The 25,513-nt window shown below is 41.0% G+C and overlaps 1 protein-coding gene across 2 annotated transcripts in view; it reads right to left on the reverse strand.

Annotated features, from left to right (window-relative positions):
- Window positions 1-12,369: 12,369 nt before the first annotated feature.
- ADGRL4 (adhesion G protein-coupled receptor L4) overlaps window positions 12,370-25,513 on the reverse strand; it is a 76,641-nt gene continuing 63,497 nt past the window's right edge. For both annotated transcript variants that reach the window (XM_009944902.2, XM_075424782.1), the window contains 3 exons: window positions 16,383-16,474; window positions 14,634-14,802; window positions 12,370-14,074 (listed from right to left, as the gene is read on the reverse strand). In XM_009944902.2, coding sequence (XP_009943204.2) covers window positions 14,012-14,074; window positions 14,634-14,802; window positions 16,383-16,474 — 324 coding nt within the window. In that variant the 3' untranslated portion in view covers window positions 12,370-14,011. The remainder of the gene's footprint in view (window positions 14,075-14,633; window positions 14,803-16,382; window positions 16,475-25,513) is intronic.

Raw genomic sequence — 25,513 nt, forward strand, 5'->3', positions numbered from 1 at the left:
CTGGCATCGAGGCAAAGAGGCGCTTTCTGTGCTCCAGTTGTCAGCAGCGGCTGTCGTGAGGGCCCTGTGTCGTGAGCGCGTTCGTGCCGCCCGGGGGAGGCCGCGCCGCGCGGGCAGGGGCAGGCCGAGGCGGGCGGGGGGCCGCGGGGTGCAGCCCTCCTGGAAGGACCCGGGGCTCGCGTCTGAGCACGTGTAATGTCAGCAAACCGTCATGGAAGGAGAATTTAAAACGTAGTTATTATCCTCAGGGGGAAATCTCTGCATCAAGAGGGGCATATATGTGCATACTGTAACTCTGTTAGTGTTAATGGGAATTATGTGTGTAAATCCCCAAATCCCAGTGTACAAAGATGAGAGTGTCCCCGTAAGGGTCTGAAATACGCATTTGAATTAAGCCTGACTGTTGGGAAACTCGTAACGCTGTGGCTGTTATTATAAATCTATACTTGCTAGGACTAAGTTTCACCTGAAACAACAGAGCCTGAAGTGTTATTTGTTCCAGCAAATTATTTTGTTAGATGTGATAATCAGTGCACAGCAGGGCTGCGAGAGGCTACTCCGCTTGTTGACAATTCTGGGTCCCATCCAGTTTCAAGCAGCTTCTGAAGCGGCTCCAAAGGCTGCAGAAGGGACTCCCAAACCCAGCTCCTCAGGAGGACGTGGCCAGGGCAGGGCTGACTCTCCACAGCCACATGCCAGGACAACCCTTTCCCAGGGGCAGAGTTACCTGTTCTGCCAAGCGCACCCCTACCCCAAAGCACAAACCGTAGGCGAGACTCGGCAGAGGTGTTGCTGTTCCCAGCCCCATGTATTTTGCCAGGTGGATGAGATTTTTTTCTGATGAGCTAAGTGCCTAAGACACAGTCTGAGGTGGATGAGGAGCTGCAAATCAGTTCCCCTTGACTTACTGGGTTACCCTGTAGTTTATTTCAGGAATTACATGACCTAAGGGTATGCCTTCCATTAGCAGCACCTTTGAATTAGGAAGATGACTTTCACAGGAGCTTTTGTCCCACATTTGTCATCTCAACCTCAGATCAGATTTAATCCTGGGGTGTCCCTCCTCTCAAGGCTGCACATTTTCCCTGGGGGCTGGGAGGAAGCAAACCCTGTCCTGACCCACATGTGTCAGCAGCTGTGTCGGGTGAGTAGTTATGATGCTGCAGGAGGGATGCCATGGCATTGGGGGGGCTCCTGATGGGGAAACATGACCGCAGAAGCCATGGCTGTGGCTTCAGCCTGTCCTGTGTTACCTTCATCACCTTGTTATATGGCTCAACACCTAAGGGGACATGAAAGCGTAGAGGATGGGGGTGGAGGGCCTGAGCCAGCAGTGTGTGCACGGCAGGGAGGGCTCCCCTTTGCAGGGCTGTCCAATTTACATGCTGCAGGGATACCAGTGCTGGGTGACAGCATGAGCTTCAGGGCCATTGTGTATGGTGGGGCCTGCCATGATCATGGTGGGAAACGTCTGCCAAACAGCCTCTCACCCCCCTCCCACTCTGTCATATTTTCTCCTCCCTGTCTCTTTTCACATCAGTGCCTAGACTCTTCATTCCCCTTGATTAGCCCACACGAGAGCAGCCATGTGTGCCCTTTAATCCTGTGTAGTCCCAAGGTTAGGCTGAAGCAGACCAGCATGTAATGCCACCCTAGATTTAAATACTATTCATAGAGACAGGGAGTTGCTTTATTCTGAATGATTCCTTCATCTATTGAGTTATTTGGAATAGTGCAGTTAATTATTTTTAAACCCATTCTCCTACTTTAAGCCTGGGTGTGACTCCAACAAACTCACTTTCGTGTCTTGTAATGGAATAGAAGTATTGCCAGTCCTCATTAAAAATACCGCAAAAGCCACAGCAGCAGCGCTGTGTTCCTAGTAATGATTTGTTTCACCGATAGATCAAACAGCCTGTTGACAATGGTTGACTGCAACCGACAGCCTCTTCTAATAAGATAAAGAAGTTGTACATTTTATTGATTATAAAGCAAATTGGGGTTTTGTCCCTTTAAATTTTTTATTGGCTACAAAATGGAGGACTTATGCCTTTGAAATTGCAGCTTGCCGTGACATTACAATGAATTATAATCCTAACCTACTCATGCTTCCTCAAAGGCCTAACCCATTTGCCTGCCTTGCAAGCATGTTGTAAAATGCCCCACATTTACATATATATTTTCAGGAGCTTTTTATTCAAGAACCGTGGCAGACTTGAGAAAGGGAAAGGGGCTGAATGGGCAAAAATTCTTGAGATCCCAGAATTTTAAGAGTCTTGCAGTATCTCATCACAAACTATGAGCATGGGGCAAACATTTTCGGTTAAGGTTCTTAGTTTTTCGTTACACAGGAGGTGAAGTTTTTAATCCCTTCTCACTCTGAAGATCTATGTTCCTGAACATCCTGGGAATGGAACTCATATTGCCAAAAAAAATCTAACACTTTCTAAATCACTATTTAGGGTTAGTTCATATAGAAGCTCGAGGCACATCAAGGAGCTCTGTAAAGGCCAACCACCAAAATCAGGACCCTCAAATCTACTCTCAGCATCTCTCTTGCAACCCCAGATATCTCCCTGCCTGACCCTAAGCTGTGCAGGTACTTCCAGCTCTGCCTGTGCCTTTGTGTAGAGAGGAGCAGGTACATGGGGTTCTGCAGTGATACAGTGCCCGAGTGGTACCTGAGCCCTCCGCGTGGCATCATTCAAAAGGGGAGGCCAGTGAACACCTATGACCATGAGAGCAGAGTGACTTGAAAATGCCATAGTGTCAACTTTACTCTCCTACCACAATGAAAGAGAGAAAGGGAGAAGAGAGCAGTTGCTTGTCCCTTCCCTGACACATCTTTGTGGACAAGAAAGCCGAGCACTTGATTCTGGCAGTAAAGCTGTGCAGTTCAGACAGTGGCAGGGAGGAGTCCTGATTTATGGTCTCCAGTCTCTGGGTTGTTTCTGTTCTCTCACTCTTCCTGCTCTTTTCCTGCTCATCCTTAGCAGCTGGACAACATAAAGGGGGGGGGGGGGGGAGGGGAAGAAAAGTAATGGAAAAAATTCTTGGAAGGAGCTGTCAGAGTACAGGTTCCACCTCCTGGCTCAGTGCACTTCCAAAGGGAGAGACATTCACGCCCCTCTTGGTCCTATGCTTTTTGCTTTCAGTAGCTGAGATTTGTCAGGAATACAGCCCCTACTCTGCCAAGTCCCAGCTCATGGGCAGGTGTTTGGCAAATGCTCCTGACAAGCAAGAAATGTAGATCTGAACCCTTACAGGAGCTGGAGCATGCCCTACCCAGATACACTGCTATCAGCTACTAGGCACTTAGGCATAAGTGGATCGGTGTAGCAATTGCTGTTGGCTATGAATTAAGTGGAGAAAAAAACAACCCTTGCACTATTATCAAGCAACTGGATGTAGGTTACATCTTCCAGAAATGCTGGATCCAGCACATATGACAGCAGCTGCCTTCCTAGCAATCACCTCTGCGCTGAGAGAACATAGCGTCCCCATGCTCCTCCTTTTTCAACCTTGTTTTACACAGAAGAAAACAGTACAAAATGTCAGATACCTCATTGCCCTGAAAAACATAACTCTGGACTGAGCATTTCATCCATATGACCCTTTGCGTATTCTTGTGTTCACCCTCTTTCAGTAAGGAGAAAAGCACAGACACAGCCAATTGTCCACAGCAGGTGACAAGGGAAACTGTATTGGAAACTCAGTTTCCAGCTGCTTTAGGGTGGACATTTCATGATCCACTGCCTGCAAAGTGATGAGGCACCACAGATGGATGCTACTGTCCCGCAACAACCACGGGTCTTTCACCTCCCAGGGACCTCCATCCCCATGTGGAGACCAGCTCCCAGATCAGCACGTCTGGTCTGGGAACTGGTCTCCACATGGGGACGGAAGTCTGGAAACTGGATCTGAAACAGAGGTCTTCAAAATGGGAGCATTTCCATGAATGGTGAACAACTGATTTAACCCATAGTTTTGGCACTTATATGCCTTATTCTATTTTAAAATCTGAGTCTGAAGTAGTTTAGTAACTCTACCACTGAGTTCAGTACTGGCGTTTGAGCTTAGGAGACTTGTTCGAAAATTGTGGCCCAAGTACATGGGTTATTACCAGGTAACAGCCGTTCATGCACAAAGAGCGCCAGTTAAAAGAAGCTTGCAGTGCAACAGTTCATGCTATCTCTGTTCTATAGGGATTGAAAGTCCTTTGGTTTCCTGTTTGTCGATCGGGTGCTTTCACCAGTGCTCAAGTCAGTCAAAGGAAGGGAAAAAAAAAATTAACAGAGCTTCATAGAAATACTGCATTCTTTCCTAGAGTGGAGGCAAAACAAACAGAAGTTTAAAGTAAACAGTCTCTACCAGCAGAGCTTTTCCCCTTTTATTGCATGAATTACAATGCCCTTCAGCCAGAAGAAGGCAGAGAAAGTTCTGCCAGGAAAAAGAGTTATTTGAAAAAGTTTACTTTAAACTTTCGTTTGCTTTGTTGCGTGCGCACACACGAAAAAAGAGACCCTTTCTTCTTCCACTTCAGTGCTAGGTAAAAAGAAAGTGGATTTCTCTTTATCGACTGGTATATGGCTGGCAGAAGTAAAGGCAAGTTTCCTCATGGTCATACCTCTGTGCTCAGCCACTATCTGGAAGAACATTGTGAGAGATAAAGCAGGATTGTTCTGTTCACCTAGGATGTGCAGACCAGTGGAAAAAACAAATACGGATTATTCCACCGATGTAAACAAGCACAAAACCACCAAACAGCATCCTTTTATTTTAATAAAACTGCTCAATGAATCTTTTTCTTCTAAATCTCTGTCCCTTCGTAATGAAGACAAAAATTGTGGTCTGTTTTCATTCACACTCCTGTAAATCTGGAATAACTGGAAGAGAGCTGAAAAAGCTCTGTAGTTGGTTAGGACAGAAATTCTGACTAAAGAGTAAATTGGTCTCAAAACAACAACCATCACCTTTTGTGAAAAATGTTCCCATTTCTGATCAGTTCTAATGTTTCCATTTGAAACAGAGTCCTTGATCAGAAGTTAATAAAAGCATGTCATGTGAAATGCACAGAGCACTTTATAAAGCATATAAGAAAAATAGGGTTGCATCCTGGAGACTTCGTAACAGGCAGAATAAGAAAGAGGTAAAGGAAGATAAAGAGATTTCTAGCAATACATAAGCAAAGTGGGATAAAGCTGAATAGCAGTTGGATTAGTGCAACATTATCTTGTTTTTAAAGTATATCCCTTTTCTGTACTTCTACCCTCTCCCGTCTGCTCCATGGCCCTGACCTCGTTCCTCCCTATTTCAAAAGAGCTGTCCCTCCTTATTTCCCTTCTGACCTGCATTCCTCACTGCTGGCTGTAATGCTGTGATAAAGGCACCAGTAAACCCAGCCACCCCCCCTAAGATCAGAAGATACGGAGGGTGATGTTAGCAAATTAACTGATTGGTATAAAACAAAAAGGGGAAAAAAAGTTGTCAGGAAGCTGAGAACTTTTGAACCCATTTTGAACAAATAAGTGGTGGAGGAGCAGGCTTGTCTGTCACAGGAATACCATCCGCAAGAGCCAAGCCAGAGCTTGGAAGCTACGACAACCAGATGCAGCCTCAGAGAGCAAACCTCAGTAGGGAACAGTGCTGTTTAAGAAGGGGGAGCTCCTGCCTTGCAGAAGGCAGTACACCATGGGACGCTCCCTGCTGCCATTTCCACCCTTCATGGACCTGTATGTGATACCCTCAGGTTGCCCCAGTCTGCAACACGTGCAAAGAAACAATGAAACCTCTTTGTGAGCATGCTTTCAAGGGCCCAGGGCAGGTAAAGAAAGCGTGCAATACTGAAAATAATTGCAGTAAGGCTTGGAGATACACACGGACTCATTTATGTAGTAATATTAACTGGCTTTCCTGCTTTTCCACCAGCACTAAGAGGGTTAATACTTTCCTCCTGGGCTGGCCTCCAGAGATTTTGCTCTCTGTGGCTCCAGATGGCTTTCAGAAGTCTCTAAAGTTTTGTTGCCCTCATTAGTGACAGATGTGGGAATTATAATTTGAAATTTAGGTTCACTGAAGTAAAGCATTGTGAAATCCCAGGAACCCACAGAAGCACTCTCAAATGCGCCAGTAGTACAGATCACAGAATACATGCTCTCGGGTAATGCTGAACAAGACACTTTATTACCAACAACATCACTTCGCTTTTCCCACTCCACTTTATCTCAGACTTCCAGTGCAGCCTTGCCCAGGAGCCTCCCGCCCAGCCTTTGGCTGCTTCCCTCGGGCAGCAGCCCCCAGAACCTGGCAGTCCGGCGGATGGCTGTGGCGGGCACGCTGGCAACCAGCCTGGCAGTGCTTTCTCCTGAGCCCAGCCCTGCATGCTGTCACCATCCCTGACGGCACAGCTCAGCTGCCCGCTCAGACGCCCGCTTCCGCGAACAGCTGGAGCCACGCACTGATTCTATAGTGGTATCAGACCTGCTATTTCAGTACATTTATTTCAACTGACACGTTAAGGCACCTGAACCAGAACCCATCTTAACCACTGCTTTTGTCATGGAAGGGGACAGTTTTTTTTCATTACTTCCACGCAGCATGCTTGAGAACCACATCCAGAGCATGCATCCATTACAAATTCCCTTCCTTTCTTCCTGCTACAGAAAGGGGGCATCCAAAACGTGGCCGCCCTCCTGGAGACATGTTTGCTTTGGCAACCATTGCGTAACACTCATATGCAGAACCTGACAGGTAAATCCCCTGAGGTCAGCCTGCATCAGCACTGTGCGAGGCCTGGAGAAGGCACTGTTCCTGCATTGTCATCACATAAAGCCCTTCACCAGCAACCCTTGTATGCAGAAGAGTCATGGTACAACCGTTACTTGTAGCATCCTCCATTAGTGTTGCTTGAACTTTGATCTGGGGGAGAAGGCCTAAAATAGCCATGCAACATGTAACCATTTCTGAATGGTTGATAGGTGGTACATAGAGGAAAGAATCCAGCTTTTTGGCTGTTCAGGTAGTTAAGATAACATTGACCACTTGGAAGGACAGCTTACTTTAAAAACTGATTTTATGTAGCTGTTGTACACCATGGATAAGTACAGAGTATATTTCTATTCATCCTTCTCAGCACAGGCATACAACATGTGCAGGTCAGAGTATCTCTGAAATGGATGCACCCTGAGGTTGTCAGATCCAGAAGGATGCTACTTCTTTGTAGCTTGCAGCATACATATTCCATGCATACAATATCTTTCTGAAGAAAGCAGTATTTGTAAAGGAGAAAAATCCCAAACAAATAAGACCGTGCAAGCCATGTGATAGTAGAAGCATGGTTTCATGGAAGCCGAGCAGAACTACAGGATCATTCCCTTTTCCTCTCTTATTGTAACCTTTTTTCCTGCTGTTTCTGCAGCATTATGCTGTCTGATTCACTAGCCTGTAGTATTTTTAGCCTAGAAGTGTTGCATACAAATCATTCATTAAAAAGGTAGCATGTAGGATATCATTAGTAGTTACTTTAAGATTCAGTCAATTTTTTTTCAGTTTTGTTTAGCTTCAGGGGACACATCTTTGCAAACTGTTATCATTTGATGCTTCTCTCATTTCCCCAATAATCCATAAATCTGGCTGTGGGGTTTTTTTCCCCTTCCTTAAATACCACCATCTCCTCTTCACCATCAATATTTCCCTTTTCTTTTGTCAAGTTCAGTTATTCAGACAGGGAAGCGTGTGATTCTCTAGATGATCTCTCTCAACTATCCGTTTTGTCCCAGAAATTATTATTTCTTCCCCTCTCCCCCAGCCTGATAATTTCACATATTGAGGATAGGAGACACTCCTGCCTTTGTTCTGTTACCCACCAAGCATCACCATTTTCACCCTTATATCCCAGTTCTCTCTCTTCCTACCTCCCTGTTGCAGCAGTGAGATCCCTTACTCACTCTGAAGCCAGAGGTTGCCCTCCAGCCTCCTCCGCTGTGCAGTTAGGCTGCGGGCTGGAAGGCAGCTGCAGGTAGGCTGTGGGTGCTGACTACACCGCAGAGGGGAGGGTGTCAGTGTAGGTACATCCTCATTAGTACCTACCAGAGGAGGGTGGGTACGTGGCTCTGCCCCATCCATTTAGAGAGGGACTGTATGCACCACTGCTTCTGAGGACAAGGAGTCAAACCCCAAAGACTTTAGGAGTTATAATATAGGCATTAAGTGTCGATCGTAACAAAGACAAACCAGAGCTGAGTGTGAGAAGGATTATCCTTCACAAGGACGTGCAGTATAATTTCAGTGAGGATATACTTTGCTTTTCTCTGCTTCATGCAACCCACCTGCCAAAGAGGTATACAAGCTGCCTCTCCCTTAGCTGACATCTGTACTAAATGGGTTACAGCTGCTGCTAATTTCATTTAGGGCCTAACCCCTTGATGACAGAAGCCGTGACTTGTGCACAAGAGTTTGATGAGTCCTTGCTGGGTATTTGCACGTGGTATTTCTGCAGCTCTCTCACACAGCAAGGAACATATTTTCTGCTTAAAAAGTGTGACCTGATCTTTCATCACTAACATAAATGAGCTGATATTAACATGGTTAAGGTGGGTATTTATAAGTGTGTCAACAGGAGGGAAAAACCCCACATACATTAAGGAAGACAGAGATGAAAACAACAGTGGCTCACGAGTGGGAAGAAAAGCAACTCTAAGTTCACTTTAAGAAAAAGGCTTATAACATCAGTGAGTGAAAAACAACTAAACGAATTTCACTATTGATAATGAGCAGGAAACCCAGTGCTTGGGATCATGAGTTTATGCAAATCTGTTATTACTGCAAATTGGCATCCTAAGACCCTGATCATACAACAGTTGCACATATGCTTAACTTTATGCACGTGAGCAGTCTCATTAACGCCAAAGACTTAGTCGTGCATAAAACTGAGCAAATGCATGAGTGTTTGTAAGACTTGGATTTAAACACAAGGGATAGAAAACAAATTTACTGTATCATCAACAATTATTTCTGAAACCCATCAGAAGCCAAGGTGGTGGTGCCAGAAGTCTGTTTAGCGTAGAAACATTCAAAGAGAAAGAGAAGTGGGATTTTGAAGATTGCTGCCTTTAACTCAATCCATTAGGTCCAATAATGGTGGGTCAAACACAGGAGGAAAACATCCCTGCCCAGATTAAAATATAACTGATTATGGGTATTGGAGACATAGTATTTCCCATCACATTTTACAAGATAGACAGGGCTGGCCTTTAAAAACACAGATTTCAAGCTTAGTTGTTGTAAAGAAGAACTGTTTATAATCAACTTAGATTTGACTAAATTATTCAGCAGTGTCTCACAAAAGTCTTACAAAATTAATTTAAATGGTGTTAGGTTTATATGGATTCAGAACCGACTGCAGCGTTTATATAAATAGTTACAATAAATACAAAGGAGGGAGGTGCCTATAGTACTGCAGCAAAGACTGATGGTTAGTCTTAGAGCTAGTTTTAATTAGAATATTCAGCAATGCTTCAGAAAACAGAAGAGCTCCCTTATGTTATGAAATCTGATGAAAATATGCTATTTCCTTGGGAATCCAAAAGAGTAAACACAATAAAATTTGAGTACTTACCAGCAAGACAAGAAAAAACAAAGAGCTGTAAAACAACAAGCTTCTGCCAAATTTAAAGGGATAGTTCTGGAAAAGGAATTCTGGGAAAGTTGCAACCCTGCATTGGGAAGATATAAAAATAAGACCTCTACAAAAAATAAGGTCTTATTATCATAAATAGAATCAGCCAAAAATAATGTTTATATTTCATGATAATTTGTGTATGCTTTTTAAGCTTTTTTTTTTAACTCCAGTTTGAAAAACTTACTACGTTCTCAGCAGACACTTTTACTGCTACTTTTTTGTTGTGTGGGGTTTTTTCATACTTTCTCTGCTTTTCATCCAGTAGGATTGCTGCTGTCAATTTTGCTGTGTAACAGTAAAGTTGATGGAATTATGGTTCTTTCTGTTCCTCACATCTTGCAGCTTGTTTCAAAGCAGCCGTTCCAGGATGTCCAGGTCCCATGCGTGGCCATGTATCTGACTCCTGGCGAAGTCTGGGTATTGCAAGGGCTCTTGGTTCTCTGTAGGGTTTGTTCGGGAGGGTTGTCATGGAGATACAGAGTCTGAAAAAGGCAGTAAAGTCCTTCATGTGGCTGCAGTCTATATGGACAGGCTGCCCACAGCAATGGCCAGGAGAGCTGAGCTGGCAGGGAGCCAGGCAACTTGTGAAAATGCTTTAGCACATTTGCACCTGACATTTTGGCTGTGGTTAAATAGAGTATTGGTGCATTGATGACCAGCTGTTTTCAAAGTCTGCATCCATCTTAAAGGCTTAATTTTATATGAAAATAGCTCTGGGCAAATGACTTTGGTGAGGTAGCATCTTCTTGTCTCTAATCTCACAGCACAGTAATGCTGCATGTCCTAAATGCATGAGAGGAAAGTGAAAAGAGTAACACAGGCTGGAGCAGGTTGTTCGCCAGGAGCCCTCCTCCCACTCTTTTCCCAAAGGAAAGAAGGTTTTAACTTTCTGCATGGGTTAAGCTTCGACTATTTTATCTCATCTGTGCAGGTTTCAAAGGAGGAGGCAGGACTTCTCCTGTGACTAACTGGCTTCTGGCAAGAGTGTGATTCTGAACTGGGCTTTAAGGGACTGTCGTGACAAAGATATAAAAAGTGGTATTATTGGTGAGAAAAGTGATGCTGGAGGTGTAGCTGCCAGAGGAATCAGCCATGCAAATATTTGTTCATTCTGCCTAAAGTCATCATGTGCAACATTGCTTTATATGGCTGGTCAATAAGATGCACAATTTACAAAGTCCTGGCTTCAGGATACCACCATGTTCTGAGCTGAAGAACTGTGACAACTGCAGAGTGGAGGAAAGTGTGAAATAAATTTGAACAGTATTTGTGGCGTTTTCAATGCCTACCTGCTTCACTCCAGTAGGTAAAGAGTGCAGATGATCTGTTCATCAGCACAGCTCTGGCAGGCTGAACCTCCCAAAGGCTGTGATGGCAATTAACTCCCAAATGTTGCAGTTTCTTTGAAATACACTTCCAATTCTTTGAGGAAATTGTTATTTCAGAATAAACCAGTTTTTCTTAATCCAGACCTTATTTATTATATTCTGAAGCACACCTTGAAATGCAACACTGAACACAAATTTCTCTTTGATTGGTTTAATGGAAACAATTTTTCTCTTCAGCAAGCACTTGCTTTCAGAGTGAAACCTTAACATTTTACTTTTTATCTGTCTTGTCAATCATTGATTTATTTTTTTTTCTGTTGGCCTTACCTGGAGATGTCATGTACCTCTCAAAATCATGTAATCTGAAAAGATGCTGAACAAAATTATATTTTTCAAACCAGTCAACTAGTTACCAGTTGTTCTGACAAATATGTCACAGATGCACGGCCCTTGAGTGCAAGTTTGCTTAACAAAATCATACCTAATGTCCAACTGTTATTTTTCTGATTTGATATTTCGTATTGTATACTCATGGAACAATTCAGGCTAGAAGGGACTGCAGAGGGTTATCTCATCCACCTTCCTGCTCAAAGCAGGCTCAGGTATGAGATCAGATTGCTGGGGGCTTTATCCATTCTTAAAAACCTCCAAAGATTTTGACACAACTGCATAACCTCTCTGGGCAACCGTTTCCAACACTTGACTATCCTCACGGTGAAAAGATTTTTCCTCATATCTTGCTGAAACCTCTCTTTTTTGCATTTATGTTCATTGTCTCTCCTCCTCTCTGCTGGGTTGGGGCTTGTGTTACTAAGGGCTGTGACAAATAAACCCATTTATTTCTTGTCAGTATTTCTGCATGCATTAGGGAGAACAATTACAATATCCTTCAGGCTCTAAGGCAAAGAATCTAACCAAAATTTTTCTGCTCCTTGTGTGCTGTATTAAAAGATGAAAACTCATCCGTGCATTTAAGGAAAACAGAGTTTCAATGAAGATCTGACCCAGAGACTGGAGAGCACAGTTTTTCCATAAAAGATTTTCTATCATTAAAAAGACTATTGTAACCTAAACACTCTATGATATATTTTCTTTCCAAGGAACTTTTCAATCTCACTGAGCATGCTGAAGTCATTATACAGTTACTAGAGATGCTTCTTTGTCCAAACAGATTTACTACAGGTTACATTTCTGCAGGAGATTAAAAATGATGTATTCATAGATATCCTTCTAAAAATACTCTTCTAAGTAATATGTATCTGCGTCTTCCCAAACCTGGAAGAACATACACGACAGCAAATGAAATACAGCAAATAATTCAGGGCAAATAATAGATAACCATGAGAACTTTTACCACTGTATTTATTTAAATGAGGGAAATACCAAAATGTGAAAGCTGAGCACTTCAGTTTATTCACATATTTTACATTCAAAGGACGAACAGAATTTTTTCTTTTTTTTTCTTTCCAGAAAAAAGTCTCCTCTTGTGGTTCCCAGAATTTTGACAGAGACATGGAATATACTTAGTGAAGCATGTCACTGCAGTGCATACAATGAAAGTCTTGTGTGTATGGAAAAAAGATAAAAACCAAACAAATTTGACCATAACAAAAAAAAAGATTTCCTTTAATATAAATAAAATCCCGAGCAGTGCTTTATTTTAACAGACAAAACAACAGTCGGATTTATTAACAACTACATATTTACAGTGCCTTACTGATAAAAATATTTGGCTTCATCTGAGATCCTAGACACTTCCTGAGAAGGCCATGTGGACTGAGGATTGGCCAGCACTTCGCATAAGCTAGGTGCTAGAAGGGTGAAATTAAAGCATACTTTTAAAGTAAGATGGCAAAGTTGGAACTGATGATACATCATGTTTATGACCTGATCTGACAAAACTTGCACCTCAAGCACTCCCTTTGATTTCAGCAGATCTATGTATGCTCCTAAGGTTAAACACAGGATAAGTGTTTCAAAACCAGGAGCCTCGGAGGAAGACAACTGCTTGACTCGAAGATGCTATGAGTAGAGAAGACTGCTGTAGTTACAATTTTATGTGGTATGGAGGCACATGACCTTGAGTTTAAATCCATGTTCTTCTGCATGGGTGATTTCTACCACTTTACTTTTAATTTGATCCTGCAAGGTCTGGATTCCAAACATCTCTGTCAAGTGACAGACTTGTGAAAGCACCTTCTTCCCACAGCCTCCAAAATCATAGTGCCAGTTTAGCAGATCTCAGTTGTCTTGGCAATTAAATAGAACAAGAACCAGATCTTTTTCAAAGTATTCACAAAATTTCTTTCACTTATAAAATGGCTGTCCCACCATTCTTCTATCAGATCTGACCTCAGCTCTTTAGATTTAAACAGTTCTTTAAAAGTTATAAAAATAAAGAATTGATTAATATACAAATATATATTTCAGAGTGATAAGAGAATAATATTAAACAAATACCTTTTTTAATCTACTTTAAATTAAAAGAAATGTTTTCAGAAGTCGGGGCTGAAGCAGATCTTTATCTATTGACTCTTTAATGGAACCCATTCCTTGCAGATGGCCACATACAACTTCATGTAAGAAGCTCATTACTACAAAAAGACAATGAACGTGTTTCCACTGGCAAAGCAATTCATAATATCTGCTGTGCCAGTTGCTTTTTGGTATCTTACTTTCAAGAACTGCAGATATTTCTAATATTAGAAACAAAACCTAAGTTATGAAAAGTCTTGAGATTCTTTAGAAATATGCTTCTTTCCCTAGTCTTCATTGTTTTGCAGTAATCCAGTTTGTTTTGTATACTGTTTGTATACAGCATAATATAAATGCTCTGCATGAATGCACACGTGTGTAAAAAAACAGTAATTCAGTTAAGAGATATGCGTGCTCATTGGGTCATTTCATACTTTCACAATACCATATTTTTCTGTAAAATCCATAACAACGTTATCTAGGTTGCTCCCTTCTTCCACTGAGATGCTGTTGCATGTTTTCCTTCCCTTTATCTCAAGCAGCCAAAACAGCAAGGGACATTTTTGAACAACCTATAATACTCTTCCTGAATCTGAAATAAAAACATTGAATTCAAATATGAAAAATAGATTTATTAATAGGTCTATATGTCTTTAAACACATTTTGTTCTGCTTCTGCCACTAGATATTTAAGGTGAGGTGGGGATGCTTTTGATTTTAGGACAGAATACTGAAGAAAGTATCATCTCAGGACAGTGTGGGTGAATCCTGCTGCTGACCGGAAAGATCGGAAGTCAGTTTTATCACACACGTTGTGTTATTTCATCGGGTTAATGGTATTATAACCAGCTTTACAATTCAAGAATTTTTTTTCCATGTTTCATACATTGGTTTTAAAACTGGGAGGAAATATTTGAGAAGGTAAAAATTGGTCAGAAAACTGGGAGGAAATATGTGAGAAGGTAAAAATTGGTCAGAGGTTCTGTCTCCACCGAAGGCAATAGCAAAATTTCCCCTCTTCCCTCCTCTTCCCCGTTAATGGCACAAAGATTTCCTCTATTGCTCTGACAAAATATTTGCACCACAGCTCCACTGCAGGACTGGGACACAGGACTGCTTGAGTCGCTTCCCACAAAGAATGGGACACTTACCTTCCTAGACAACACACAAAGAAATATGAAGATGAACATCCCCTGGAAAGCGTTGAAGATTGTAAAAAGATATGCAGTAACCACAGATCCCTGGACGACATGGAGGACCCCGAAGATCCAGGTAGCCCCAAGGAGGAAAAGCAGAGCAAGAGCACCCCGGGCACAGGATCTAGACAGGAAGGAAATATTGTGAACAACACGAGGGCACGTGCTGTTTTCCTTCCTTCGCCACTTTGGATGGTGAATGCTTCCTCGGCAATTTTTTCACAGCTGCCAAGGCCTGAGAAGTGCAAATGCATGGGCTGCTCTTTAGGGTGTGCTGTAGCACTGTGGCACAAATGAGCTCACATAATCACTGCAGAAGAGCAAAGGAATAAAACTGGAGGGCCTTAAAACACTGGCTTCTTTAATCTTCAGATGTGTTTTCTCTGGTATACTGCAGCACCATATGATTTGATTTAAATCTACTGTTAGTGTAATTCCCCAAGCAAAAACATATGTCTGTTATGAAGCATTCCCCCCACTTTTTCTCCTCCCCCTTATCTTCCTCAAAAAATAACCCAGAAAAATGTACAGTATGCTCTTAGGTCAGTACATGTGCATGACATCAAAGGGTTCCCAGGCTGCCTTTTCAGGTTCACTGCAGAAGACAGTGCCAATTGTAAAACTAGACTTCCATTCTTTCATTCTTTCTCTTTAAAAAAAAAAAATTGTTTTTAGAACACAAATACTCTCAAATAGTTCCTAGGTCAGCATATTGAAGCTTCAAAATTATAGGAACTGATTGGCTATGATTTTTTTTTTTCAAACATGCTGTAGAGCCCTGCTCACAGACTTGAGCAAATTACAGCATGTTGTCTTGGAAATGAAGCCACTGATTACTTTCTTATTCATTCTCAGCCCAGTCATTGCAGGACTTCCTTTGAACAACAGACATTTTTAGCACTGTTCCTCTGAAAATGAATAATTTTCAGCTTCATTAAAACCAGCTCACCACATGAAGCTACGAAGGGTGAGGAATAAGAGAAAGTAATCAATCAAACAATTGCTAAATCCTAACTATAAATGTAGTGCAATGCATTGAAACTGCAGGAGCGTTCCTAAGCAACACAAACAGCAAGTTGTTTTCAATGTTCCCTGTAGTACACTTCAGCTTTTCCTGCACAAACGGTTTTCAAGGTCTCTATAAATCAGTTTTAAAGAGAATGAGTTGATGGAAAAATCATAGCAGCATGCAAAGTAAAAATCTTGGAGAGAAAGCTCCCCACCCTCCCTCACGACACAGGTGCACAATGTCCTACTGTAGACTTTTTACAAATAACATGAATGATTCTCTTATCACTGAATTACTTGTTACTTCAAGGCAAATATTTTGATCCTAATGCAGGCATAAGTTTTGAAATCTGGTTTGGTATGCATAGAGGCTCTGGAATGTATTTAAGAAGAAAAGGACAATTATTTCTTTAACCTTGCCGTCAGCCTTTACCCTCCAGTTGATACGGGCCACTCGTATTCCTCCTACATCTCTCACAGAACCCCACTGTTACTGTACAAGGTATTGCTCAATAGGAATAATGACTGCAAAATCTACCTCCAAATCTATATGAGGGCATAACAGAAAAAAACCACCACCATCTTTCTTTTTCTACAAATCTTCCAGATTAAACTGTTATTTTTGAATACTTACTTTCATCTCTGGCTATATTTAAATGTACAGAAAGTAGAATTTGTATTAAATGGTAAACTTACCTTATATTCTCATAACAACTAACTTCTGGCTTTAACATTGCAGTGTGTCGAAATACTTTATAAATAATCACTCCGAAAGCCAACAAATTAACCTGGGGGGAGTGAAGAAAGGAACTTTTAGTTCAAACCAGGATGCTTTTGAATGTCTGTAGCTGTTACACGTTTAAATGAAACAAGTCAGATAAAGTTTCTGTGTATTTGAAACCTACAGAATCCAGTGCCGGGAGGGGAAAAAAGCCACCCTTTTCTGATCCACTTCTATTAAAAAAATATGAGCCCTGTAATAAACATTGATCAAACAGGGCTGTAACTCTACCTTATCTCAACAGTATCACTACCAACAGTCTGCAAATGTTTATTGATTTTATTGGTAAATCTCTTTGATTTCCTGCTGAGATTTTTTTCCTCTAAGTAGAGAAGTAGAAAAAAAGAAAAGAAAAGAAAAGAAAAGAAAAGAAAAGAAAAGAAAAGAAAAGAAAAGAAAAGAAAAGAAAAGAAAAGAAAAGAAAAGAAAAGAAAAGAGAAGAAAAGAAAAGAAAAGGAGAGAAGAAGAGATGAGAAGAGAAGAGGAAAGAAAAGAGAAAGGGAGAAAACCAAAAAAGCCCATGCCCCCCATAGATTTTCTATTGTACCGTATTGCGTAGGTCTTGACAAAACGTATGTCTTTTGTTGCTGAATAACATTAATAACATCGTATGTTCTGAGCTCTTTGGGGTGTGAAAACTTTCAAATGGCACAAGAAAACTTTGAGGTTTACACAAAGAATTTTTAAAAAACTAACTTTGGTTGAAAGGCTCCTTACTGCGTATTCTCTTCTATATTTTATGTTTGTTTCATAGGTGAATAATTTCAGTATGTTTTTTTTCCTGCCTTCTTTATAATGGCATCGCTTTATTTGAGTTTGAAACAGAAAAAGGCAACTAAAAGAAGCAGTTTTGCAAATGATGCTCATTTACGGTTCTGAACCTCTGTTTGCTCAGCTAGGCTTCACTGGTCTTTCATTTAAATTTATACTGCATTCCTTTAACAAAGTGGATAGGTTTGCTTGCTTAAAAAATTCTTATTTATCTTTGCAGCATTTAACATGAAACTCTATTAAAAATGTTTGTAAAGGAACCAAATTTTAGCTGGATATCATCCAGATACTACTTGTAGATCCTTAGTTGTAATCCCTTGGTTGATTCCTGTGGGCTTCCAGCTGTAGAGTGAATAAAATTAATGTCTTCCCCAACTTGTCTCTCCAGAAAGACTGTGTGGTTTTCCTCCCTCCTTCTTTTTCTTTAAAAAAACCCCTCCGAATTGAAAACAAAAGGCTGCAGTAGGAGCACAGCATCACTGTGAAAAGAATCACTTTCATTTTTTAACACTTGTTATGTATGTCCTTAGAACATTTTTTCTGTGTCAAGGGGGGAGTATCTGATATTAAATGCAGGCTCTGTTTTAATTAGCTGCATGCTCATACTTTAATACAGCATAATGTATTTACAATTTGATAAGACAGGAGATAGAGCTGATTAGCAGTTTAGGGAATTAATCCTTCACTGAATACCTTGTACTTGCGTTGATCGTGAGAGCTATTCTGAAGCTCCTTATATTTAAAATTGTAATCTGTAATATCTCCTAAACCAGCAATTTTTCAAAGTTAATTATAAGTCAGTCAGCAGTTGTGGGTAATTATATGCAGACTTACTTTTTGTCTTATATTTGTTGGTGAATAATATATCAAATAACTTAGTGCACACACTGTAATCTGCATAACCCAGCTAATGTATTTATTAATCTGAAAAATGTAGGGTGAAATGTGATCAAAGCACCATGAGCACAGAGAATACACACCGCTACTTCTTCAGAAAATGTTATCAAGATCACAAGCACAAACGATGCAACCAACCTTCCCCTCTGATGGCCTGTCACCAAGACCACTAATGTCAAGTAGAGCCTTCCTATTGCCATTAACAGGCTCTGGAAGAAGCTCCATGAGCCAAACTCCGTTATCCTTCAGCCACATAAACCAGCTGCAGAACTGGAGAGGTTTTGCTGAGCAAGGATGGGGCAAGCAATGGGCAGATGTGGGGCCTTGTGGCAGTGGACTCCATTTCTCTTTGTCCCAGCAGGGCTCCTTTAGACAAATACTATTTACACTGTCCATTGCACAGGATAATAGGATTTGGCCCTCTGCATTAAAGTAATACCCATTAACTATGATCTTTTCATTCATCAATCCATTCTAATGGGAATAATCTGTATGTATCGGGGGAGCGAGAGAGGTTAATGCCGTCTTCTTGGAGTCAGCTGCCAGAACCCAATTATTGTAAAATACGTCTCAGGTAGCCTCGCAGGAGGTAGTGTTACAGGGTAATGAGGGTAAGCTTAACTTCTGAAATACCCGGTCATTTCCAAGATTTATTAAAGCCTTAAGTCGGTTTTTGTCCCATTTTGAAGAACTCCATTAATAAAAAACACGTATAGCAAAGTACATAGACTGCCCTAACACAACGTTCAGTGTCTCAGAACAGTAGCTTTAGGCAACATAGCAATTCTTTTTTTTTTCTTTTCAACTCTAAGTTAGAGTCCGCTGGCACTGTATTTTGTCCTTTGGGGGACAAAATAGGTAAAACCAAAGTAGTTATAACTGTGCTACGACACAGAAATCCAGCAAAACTTGAGGGAAAACATGAACTCATGGGTAAATCCAGGAGAAAAAACTAGTTAATGCTAATAATGTGTCAAGTGTGGCCTTTAAAGAAGACTGGTAATCTAACAGGCATCCTAAGCTTAACGCCTTCTGCTTTGACCTGATACCTTGCATGTTCTTTGCTATGCACATACCAGTAGTCTCAGGTATATCTGTGAAATGTAAAGTAGAAAGTTCACATTGGACGGTTGGACTGAGCAGGAATACTGAGAAGTTGGGCTGAGTAGGACTGAAGGAGAAACGGCCTTTAGATAACTGATATGCCCAAAGAGCTATTCCTGTTGCAACAAGTGGGACAGGAAGTCAAATCACCCAAAATGCCCGGCCAAGGGTACAACCACTGAAGACTTTTAAGTTTGTATCCAAAACCAAGCTTCAAATGAGCACAAATGGAAGTTGTAGGCTGTAAAAGGCATCCACAATACAGATAGCCACAAGGCAACCTGGATTCCCAAATCTTCCAGCTGGGACAAACTGAGGGATGTCTGGATGAGAGACACTGAAATACCCAAAAAGGCTTCAACTGCTGCTTATAGACAAATACTGTGGTTCATGCTTAGTTTGGTTGTAATTGCGTGTTTTCATTTTTGTAATTACAGCACAATCTTCAGGTCTTGTTGAATAAACCTTTGATGACGTTATAATTAAGGCTGCCTTAAGGTGACAGGCAAGGTGAATGAGAATGAAATGGCAAACATAAGGCATGCTGTCTCTGGAGAGGCAGCAAGCTGGCGTAGAGCAAGATGTGCAGGCAACTGTGAAACCAAGCTGAGGACAGGCTTTGCACAAGCCTGGAAAGGGACAGGGTGGGACTGCTGCTGCCACACGCCGGCTTTGAGGAGAAGTTACCTGCATAATGAGCAGAGCTACTCCGCAGCTTTGGGCAGACCCAAAGTGTGCAGCGTTGTGGCATGGCCACAGTTCTATCAAGTGAATAACGACATTACACTGTGACACGGTAAGTTCTTGTGCCTTTGTTTTCAGTGTTATTACTTGGCTGAGCCGTCAGAGAAACTGCTGCATGTCCTGAGAGCGGCTTCTCGGTGAGTCTAATAGGCTAAAGTGGAACTGCATTGATTCCAAGCCCAGAACTGAATTCTTTTTTTTTATATTTATTTAAGAAACCACCCCAAACTGCTACTGGGTAACGGGTGCACTCAGTCCTTACTATTGCACAAAGGAAATCTCTGACTTTCTCCCTGCAAGTCCAATTCTGTGAGGCACTGAGCATCCTCAGCTCTCCCTCCCCTCAAGAATCAGTGGGAATCAGGCTTCACTCGGCGAGCTCAGGTGCACTACAGGACTAATTTTAATAATTAATCTATTCCTTTTTTTTTTTTTTAAAGTGGTTAATCAAAGACAAGGGCTGATATAGGAGCAGCCTCCTCTCATAGCATCTTCAGGGAATCATTTCTCCTTAAAGATATTTGTAAAAGTATTTTTAGCTTTCTTAAATTCTAGAAATGTTGTGGTATATTTATGAACAAATGGTAGGAAACATATTTATATGAAACAGACATTAAATAAGGGCAATAATTAGGATCCCATGAAATCAAGATTCTGTAGATATTGGCAGCTACATTTATGTATCTGTATAATGCAGGATAATCTCCAAGAAGGCACAAATCTGTCTGAGCTGGGTTTTATTGTACATCCATGACTGAGTTTAAAGGGAGGATGGCAAGTGTTTGGTACATCTCTCTTGGGGCCATGAGGATTTAGGACTTTGGAGTGACTTCTGGCCCCATTAAACCAATGGCAGAACTCCTGTTAAACAGTAAAACTCCCATTGCCTCCAGCGTTGTCACAGCTTTACCTCTACACATCACAGAGAGTGGCAGTCTCAATGGAGGCAACAGAGGGCACTGCTGTGGGTTTCACTCTGCAGATTAGCACTTGTACGTATCGCAGATGCACGGTGTAGTACAGAGCAGGATAGTGACATTTTTCTGCAGCTGTGTTTTGGGGATCTTCATGGTGCAGTTCCCATGTTCACAACTGTGATGTTGATGGGTAAGATACAGCAGGTATGCAAGGAAGAGTTCCAAGCTGTCTGGACTGCTACAAGGCCTGGGACCAGATCTGACCGACAGCCACAGCATCAGTCTGGATAATTTCTTCTTGTAAAGAAATTCACAGGAGAGAAAAAGCAATTGCAAATTCAAAGAAATTTCCTGGTGCTTTCCTAATCATCTTGTCTACAATAAGGAGGTTTCACCAAAGGCATTAGCCTGGGGAGCTCTGTTCAATCAATCATATATATTTTAGGTTAGGATGGGAAAAATGGTGCATGGTGTTAACCTACCTCTACTTAGAGCTAGGATGGCTCTGTAAATCTGTTTTCAGATTTACATCCCTCCCTCTGTCTCAATACTACCACAGCTTACTGAACCGAGTAATTCTGCATAGGCTTTCGTAATGAAGGAAAACTGCCCAGTGGCGGGTAGAGCAAGATACTGCTGCTTTGGCTTCTACTCCTAGCAGTTCTGGGACCACTGCAGCAGGATTTCACCCATCTGTAGTTTGTAGAAGAAAGTAATAGAGTTGTATTCATATCAAGACATAATAATATTCACTCAGTTCTTTTCCTAAAATGAGGATCCAGAAGAGCACTGAGAAACAATCTAGCGTCTAAGCAAATTACAAGCTTCTCTGTTGATTACTAACTGTATTTTGCAAACTAAGTAATAATATAAAAACGAGCACATAGGTCCTAAAATGCTAAATGTTCCAAGCTGTTGGAGTTCTGCTAATAGCACATTGCTTAGCAACTGCTATATTTAAAATAGGTTCTTAATTCCACTGTTAAATGCACGTATTTTACCTACTGCACGAGTAACATAATGTTCTATCCTCAAGTACATATGATGCTAGTGCTTCACACTGCATGAAACTCTCTGTGTAGGTATAGAATGATAGTTATTTTTAGCTGAGCACTGAATGGTATGAAATACACAAAACTTAATAAAGCACGCAAAACATCTGCCTGCAAATAAAAATATTTGCACTCATGTTGAAGAGTTGTAGTTTCTTTTGTAATTAATTACAATTAAATTCTAAGATACCGAGTGAAGTGATATATCATCATTTTGCCCCATCAAGGTAGCTGACAGCTGTCAAATTTGGCAACTAAGAAATCTTTTTTTCCTTCCTCCTCCCCTCCCTTTTTTTAAGCAAGACAAAAGAGCACTTGAAAGCTAAAAGGGAAATGGTCCATCTTTCACGGCGGTAGCTCAGTTAGCACCTGGACATCTGATAAAATGAAACAGATCAGGACGAGAGCCATTGAAGAAAATTTTTTTGTTGAAAAAATGTCAGATCATTAGCACTAAAAGACGTTTACTGTTTTAGACTATACTTCCAACAGGAAAGGCTTTCTGACTAGGATAGCTTTTCTGATTAAAACCAGAAAGGACACTCCTGAACAATGAAAATCCCTGTGGACAGGGCATTTATCCAGGATGTTGGAGACACGAGTGCAATTTTCTGTGGTACTTAATATTCAGACTAGGCTATGACCCTTAGTTTCTCCAGCCTCCATACCAGCTATTCACCGCTATTGCTCTGTCAGCCCTGCTGGATCTATTCCATGCCATATAAATAATTAAATATTCACTAGAGCAGGGAGACCTGAATGCCCCTCATCCACCGGTTCCTCATCCAGGACTATCTAAAGACAGTTCTTTTTTAAACAGTGAAGTAATTGTTTAATATGAGACTGATTTTTTGAGGGCTATTTCCAATAAACATGTATTTATATCATGAAAAAGGATATCCTTGTGTAAAAGATACACTCTAGCCTTTTGAAAGTTATTAAAACCCTTTGAACACCAGCCTTTTAAGGCTCTCTAGTGTTACAAAGAAGAGAAGGTATAAGAAAGAGGCAGCTAATTCTAAAGATTCAGACATACTAGTTCTGATTCAGTCTGAGCACTTTACATTCAAACTTCAAAAACGAAACCCCCAAATCATTCCCTTTTCCTTTCTTAGTCTCTGTCTCAATAATTGATGAAACCATCTATATGCTGATGTCAGATCTCACAAAAAAGAATGAGAAAATTTCTCCTGCTGCTCTCTTAGGCATATACTTGAATTTTTTACATATATCATATTGAATTTGGCTCTTTCAAAAAATGTCTGAAGTTCAGAGGAGCTGTATCTGTATCAGTCTTTACAATGACCCTCATTATGAGTGTTTGAATTAATGAGCTTGTGATGGTCTGAATTCTGCCACAGAGAGCAATACATTTCTGTCTTTCTAGCTGTATGGCTAATGGCTGGGTAAAATGACAACATTCAGCGGGTCATCGTTATTTCAGTCAGGGGAGAATGGAATTAAGCTATTAACAATACAACAGTTTAAGCTTCAAAATGAAAATATATGCCATATTAATTGCATAAAATTGGACACAAGCTGGCAGTCAAACAGTCTGGGTTTGTCTCCTAACTGATTTGTCTTATTATCATGTCCCCAGTGAATGTACCTTCTCGAATGCTTTAGGTATACAACAGCACTCTTATCTGGGAGTAGAAAATGTAACAAAAACCTTCACAGGCTATATTTTGGGGAAATATTTTCAACAATGCAGGATTAGAATTTTATAATTCTAAGATTTTAATAATTTTTCTTGTTTTAAAAATGAAGATGTAGCTAAATGAGTTTATTTCAAACCCCATCTCTGGAAACAATAACAACATGTAATTTTCACATAGGGTTGCTCTTTATGTATGAGTACTTCAAAGTTGTTCTTTTACATACCTCAAGTTATAGGTATAGACTCAATTAAATGTTTCCTTCATATTTTTAGAACATTTATAGTAATCTATAAATAAATAAATAGGGTTTCTGTATTTTTCATCAGTGTAAACAACTTCTCAGACTTCTGGATTCAATGTTGTTTCTTATTGGATGGCAAAGCTAAACACATATGGACCTAAATATTTTTATTTAATGTCAGTTCTTCAGCCAAGGGCAGGAGGGATGAACCGATAGAGCTGTATCTGACCTCAGCCATAAACATCAGCCTAACTAGATCCAGGAGTAGGACTGGGGTCTATCTTGCTTGCAGTGTAATTAATTGCTAGATTTACTCTTCTCCTTTTCCAAGAAGATTTTGAGAAGGTATATTTGCTTGGGAGTTGGTAATGACATAAATCAGGCTGTTTACTGAACTGATTCCAGGTGCATCAAAGACTTCAGACTACCTTACACCTCTTCTATGGTTTCTTTGCATAAATGCAAACCTGTCTTAGGCTGCATCTGGAGCCTTACGCAGGAGCCCTGCAGAAGTATTGTTACCTGTCAAAGAGGAGTGAAATAGTTGTATATTACCTTTTAGCACAACTGGCTTCAGTGAACGGATGAGCTACCAGCAGGAAGGCAGCACCAGGAGCACGACTGACATGTCGAGTCTGACAACAGGCTGTGTTTGCCATATTCTCTAAAGGATTTGGCCCTTTGCTTTTTAGAAATATTCATGATTCTGCTGTGGATGTGGTCACAAAATCCCATGCTGTGGCTTACGATCTTACTCAAAGCCACAAAGAGCTCCTTCAATGACTAAGTGAGATTTCCAAACAGAGTATTCACGTGCAATTACCACTTGTGAATTTAAATTTGCTTCTCTAAATTCCTGTGAGTGATGAATCAAAGGGGCAGTAGACTAGTGGAAGAAAATGTGATTTGAGTGAGAAAATATGTAGTGTGGATGTAGTCATTATGTAATTACTAAGAAAGTCCAAAAGATATCATCAGTCTATGTTAACCATCTAAAGCAAACCTACGGTATCATTTCAATGAACAATTTAGCGTAAGCATACCTGTTTACAGTAATTGTGCTTATAGCAAGGCAATATAAAGGATCACCAAGAGAATATTAAGCAATTAAAAAAAAAAAAGACTGATTCAGACAGTTGTGTGGCTTTCCTGAAAAAAAGTCCACTGAGGCTTAGTAGACATGAATCTATTAAAACAGTGGGCACAGTTTCTCTTGCTAGAAGAGAAGAATGCCTGGGACATTAACCTGCACCGAGCTGCGGGACATCTCAGGAAATCTGAACAGTCAGCTGGCACCTGTGGGTCCTCTTCCCCTTCCCCTTGGCATCCCCCTGTACTCCCCAACCTGTTGCGTCCGCTTGCTTCACTCCTGACGACAGAGGACACACTTGACTTTTCAAGTCTAATGTCCTTTCAGTGAATCTGGGGGAGAACTTCACACGCTTTTTCTTATAAGACTACTAGCGAAGTTGAGTTTAAAAAAGAAAAAAACTTTTTTGTGGAACATCCTTCAAGGATCTTTGAGCCATATGTGATGAGTTTGTTCCTATGTAACAACACAAGAGCAAGTAATTTTCACGTTGTAGACTAACAGCCACAGCCTCTTGCATTTCCAGGGACCTTAGAACAGGGGCTTTAATGACAGAGGGAAGGAAGGAG

Source organism: Opisthocomus hoazin, chromosome 6, assembly GCF_030867145.1.
Source record: "Opisthocomus hoazin isolate bOpiHoa1 chromosome 6, bOpiHoa1.hap1, whole genome shotgun sequence".
Classification (NCBI taxonomy): Eukaryota; Metazoa; Chordata; class Aves; order Opisthocomiformes; family Opisthocomidae; genus Opisthocomus; species Opisthocomus hoazin.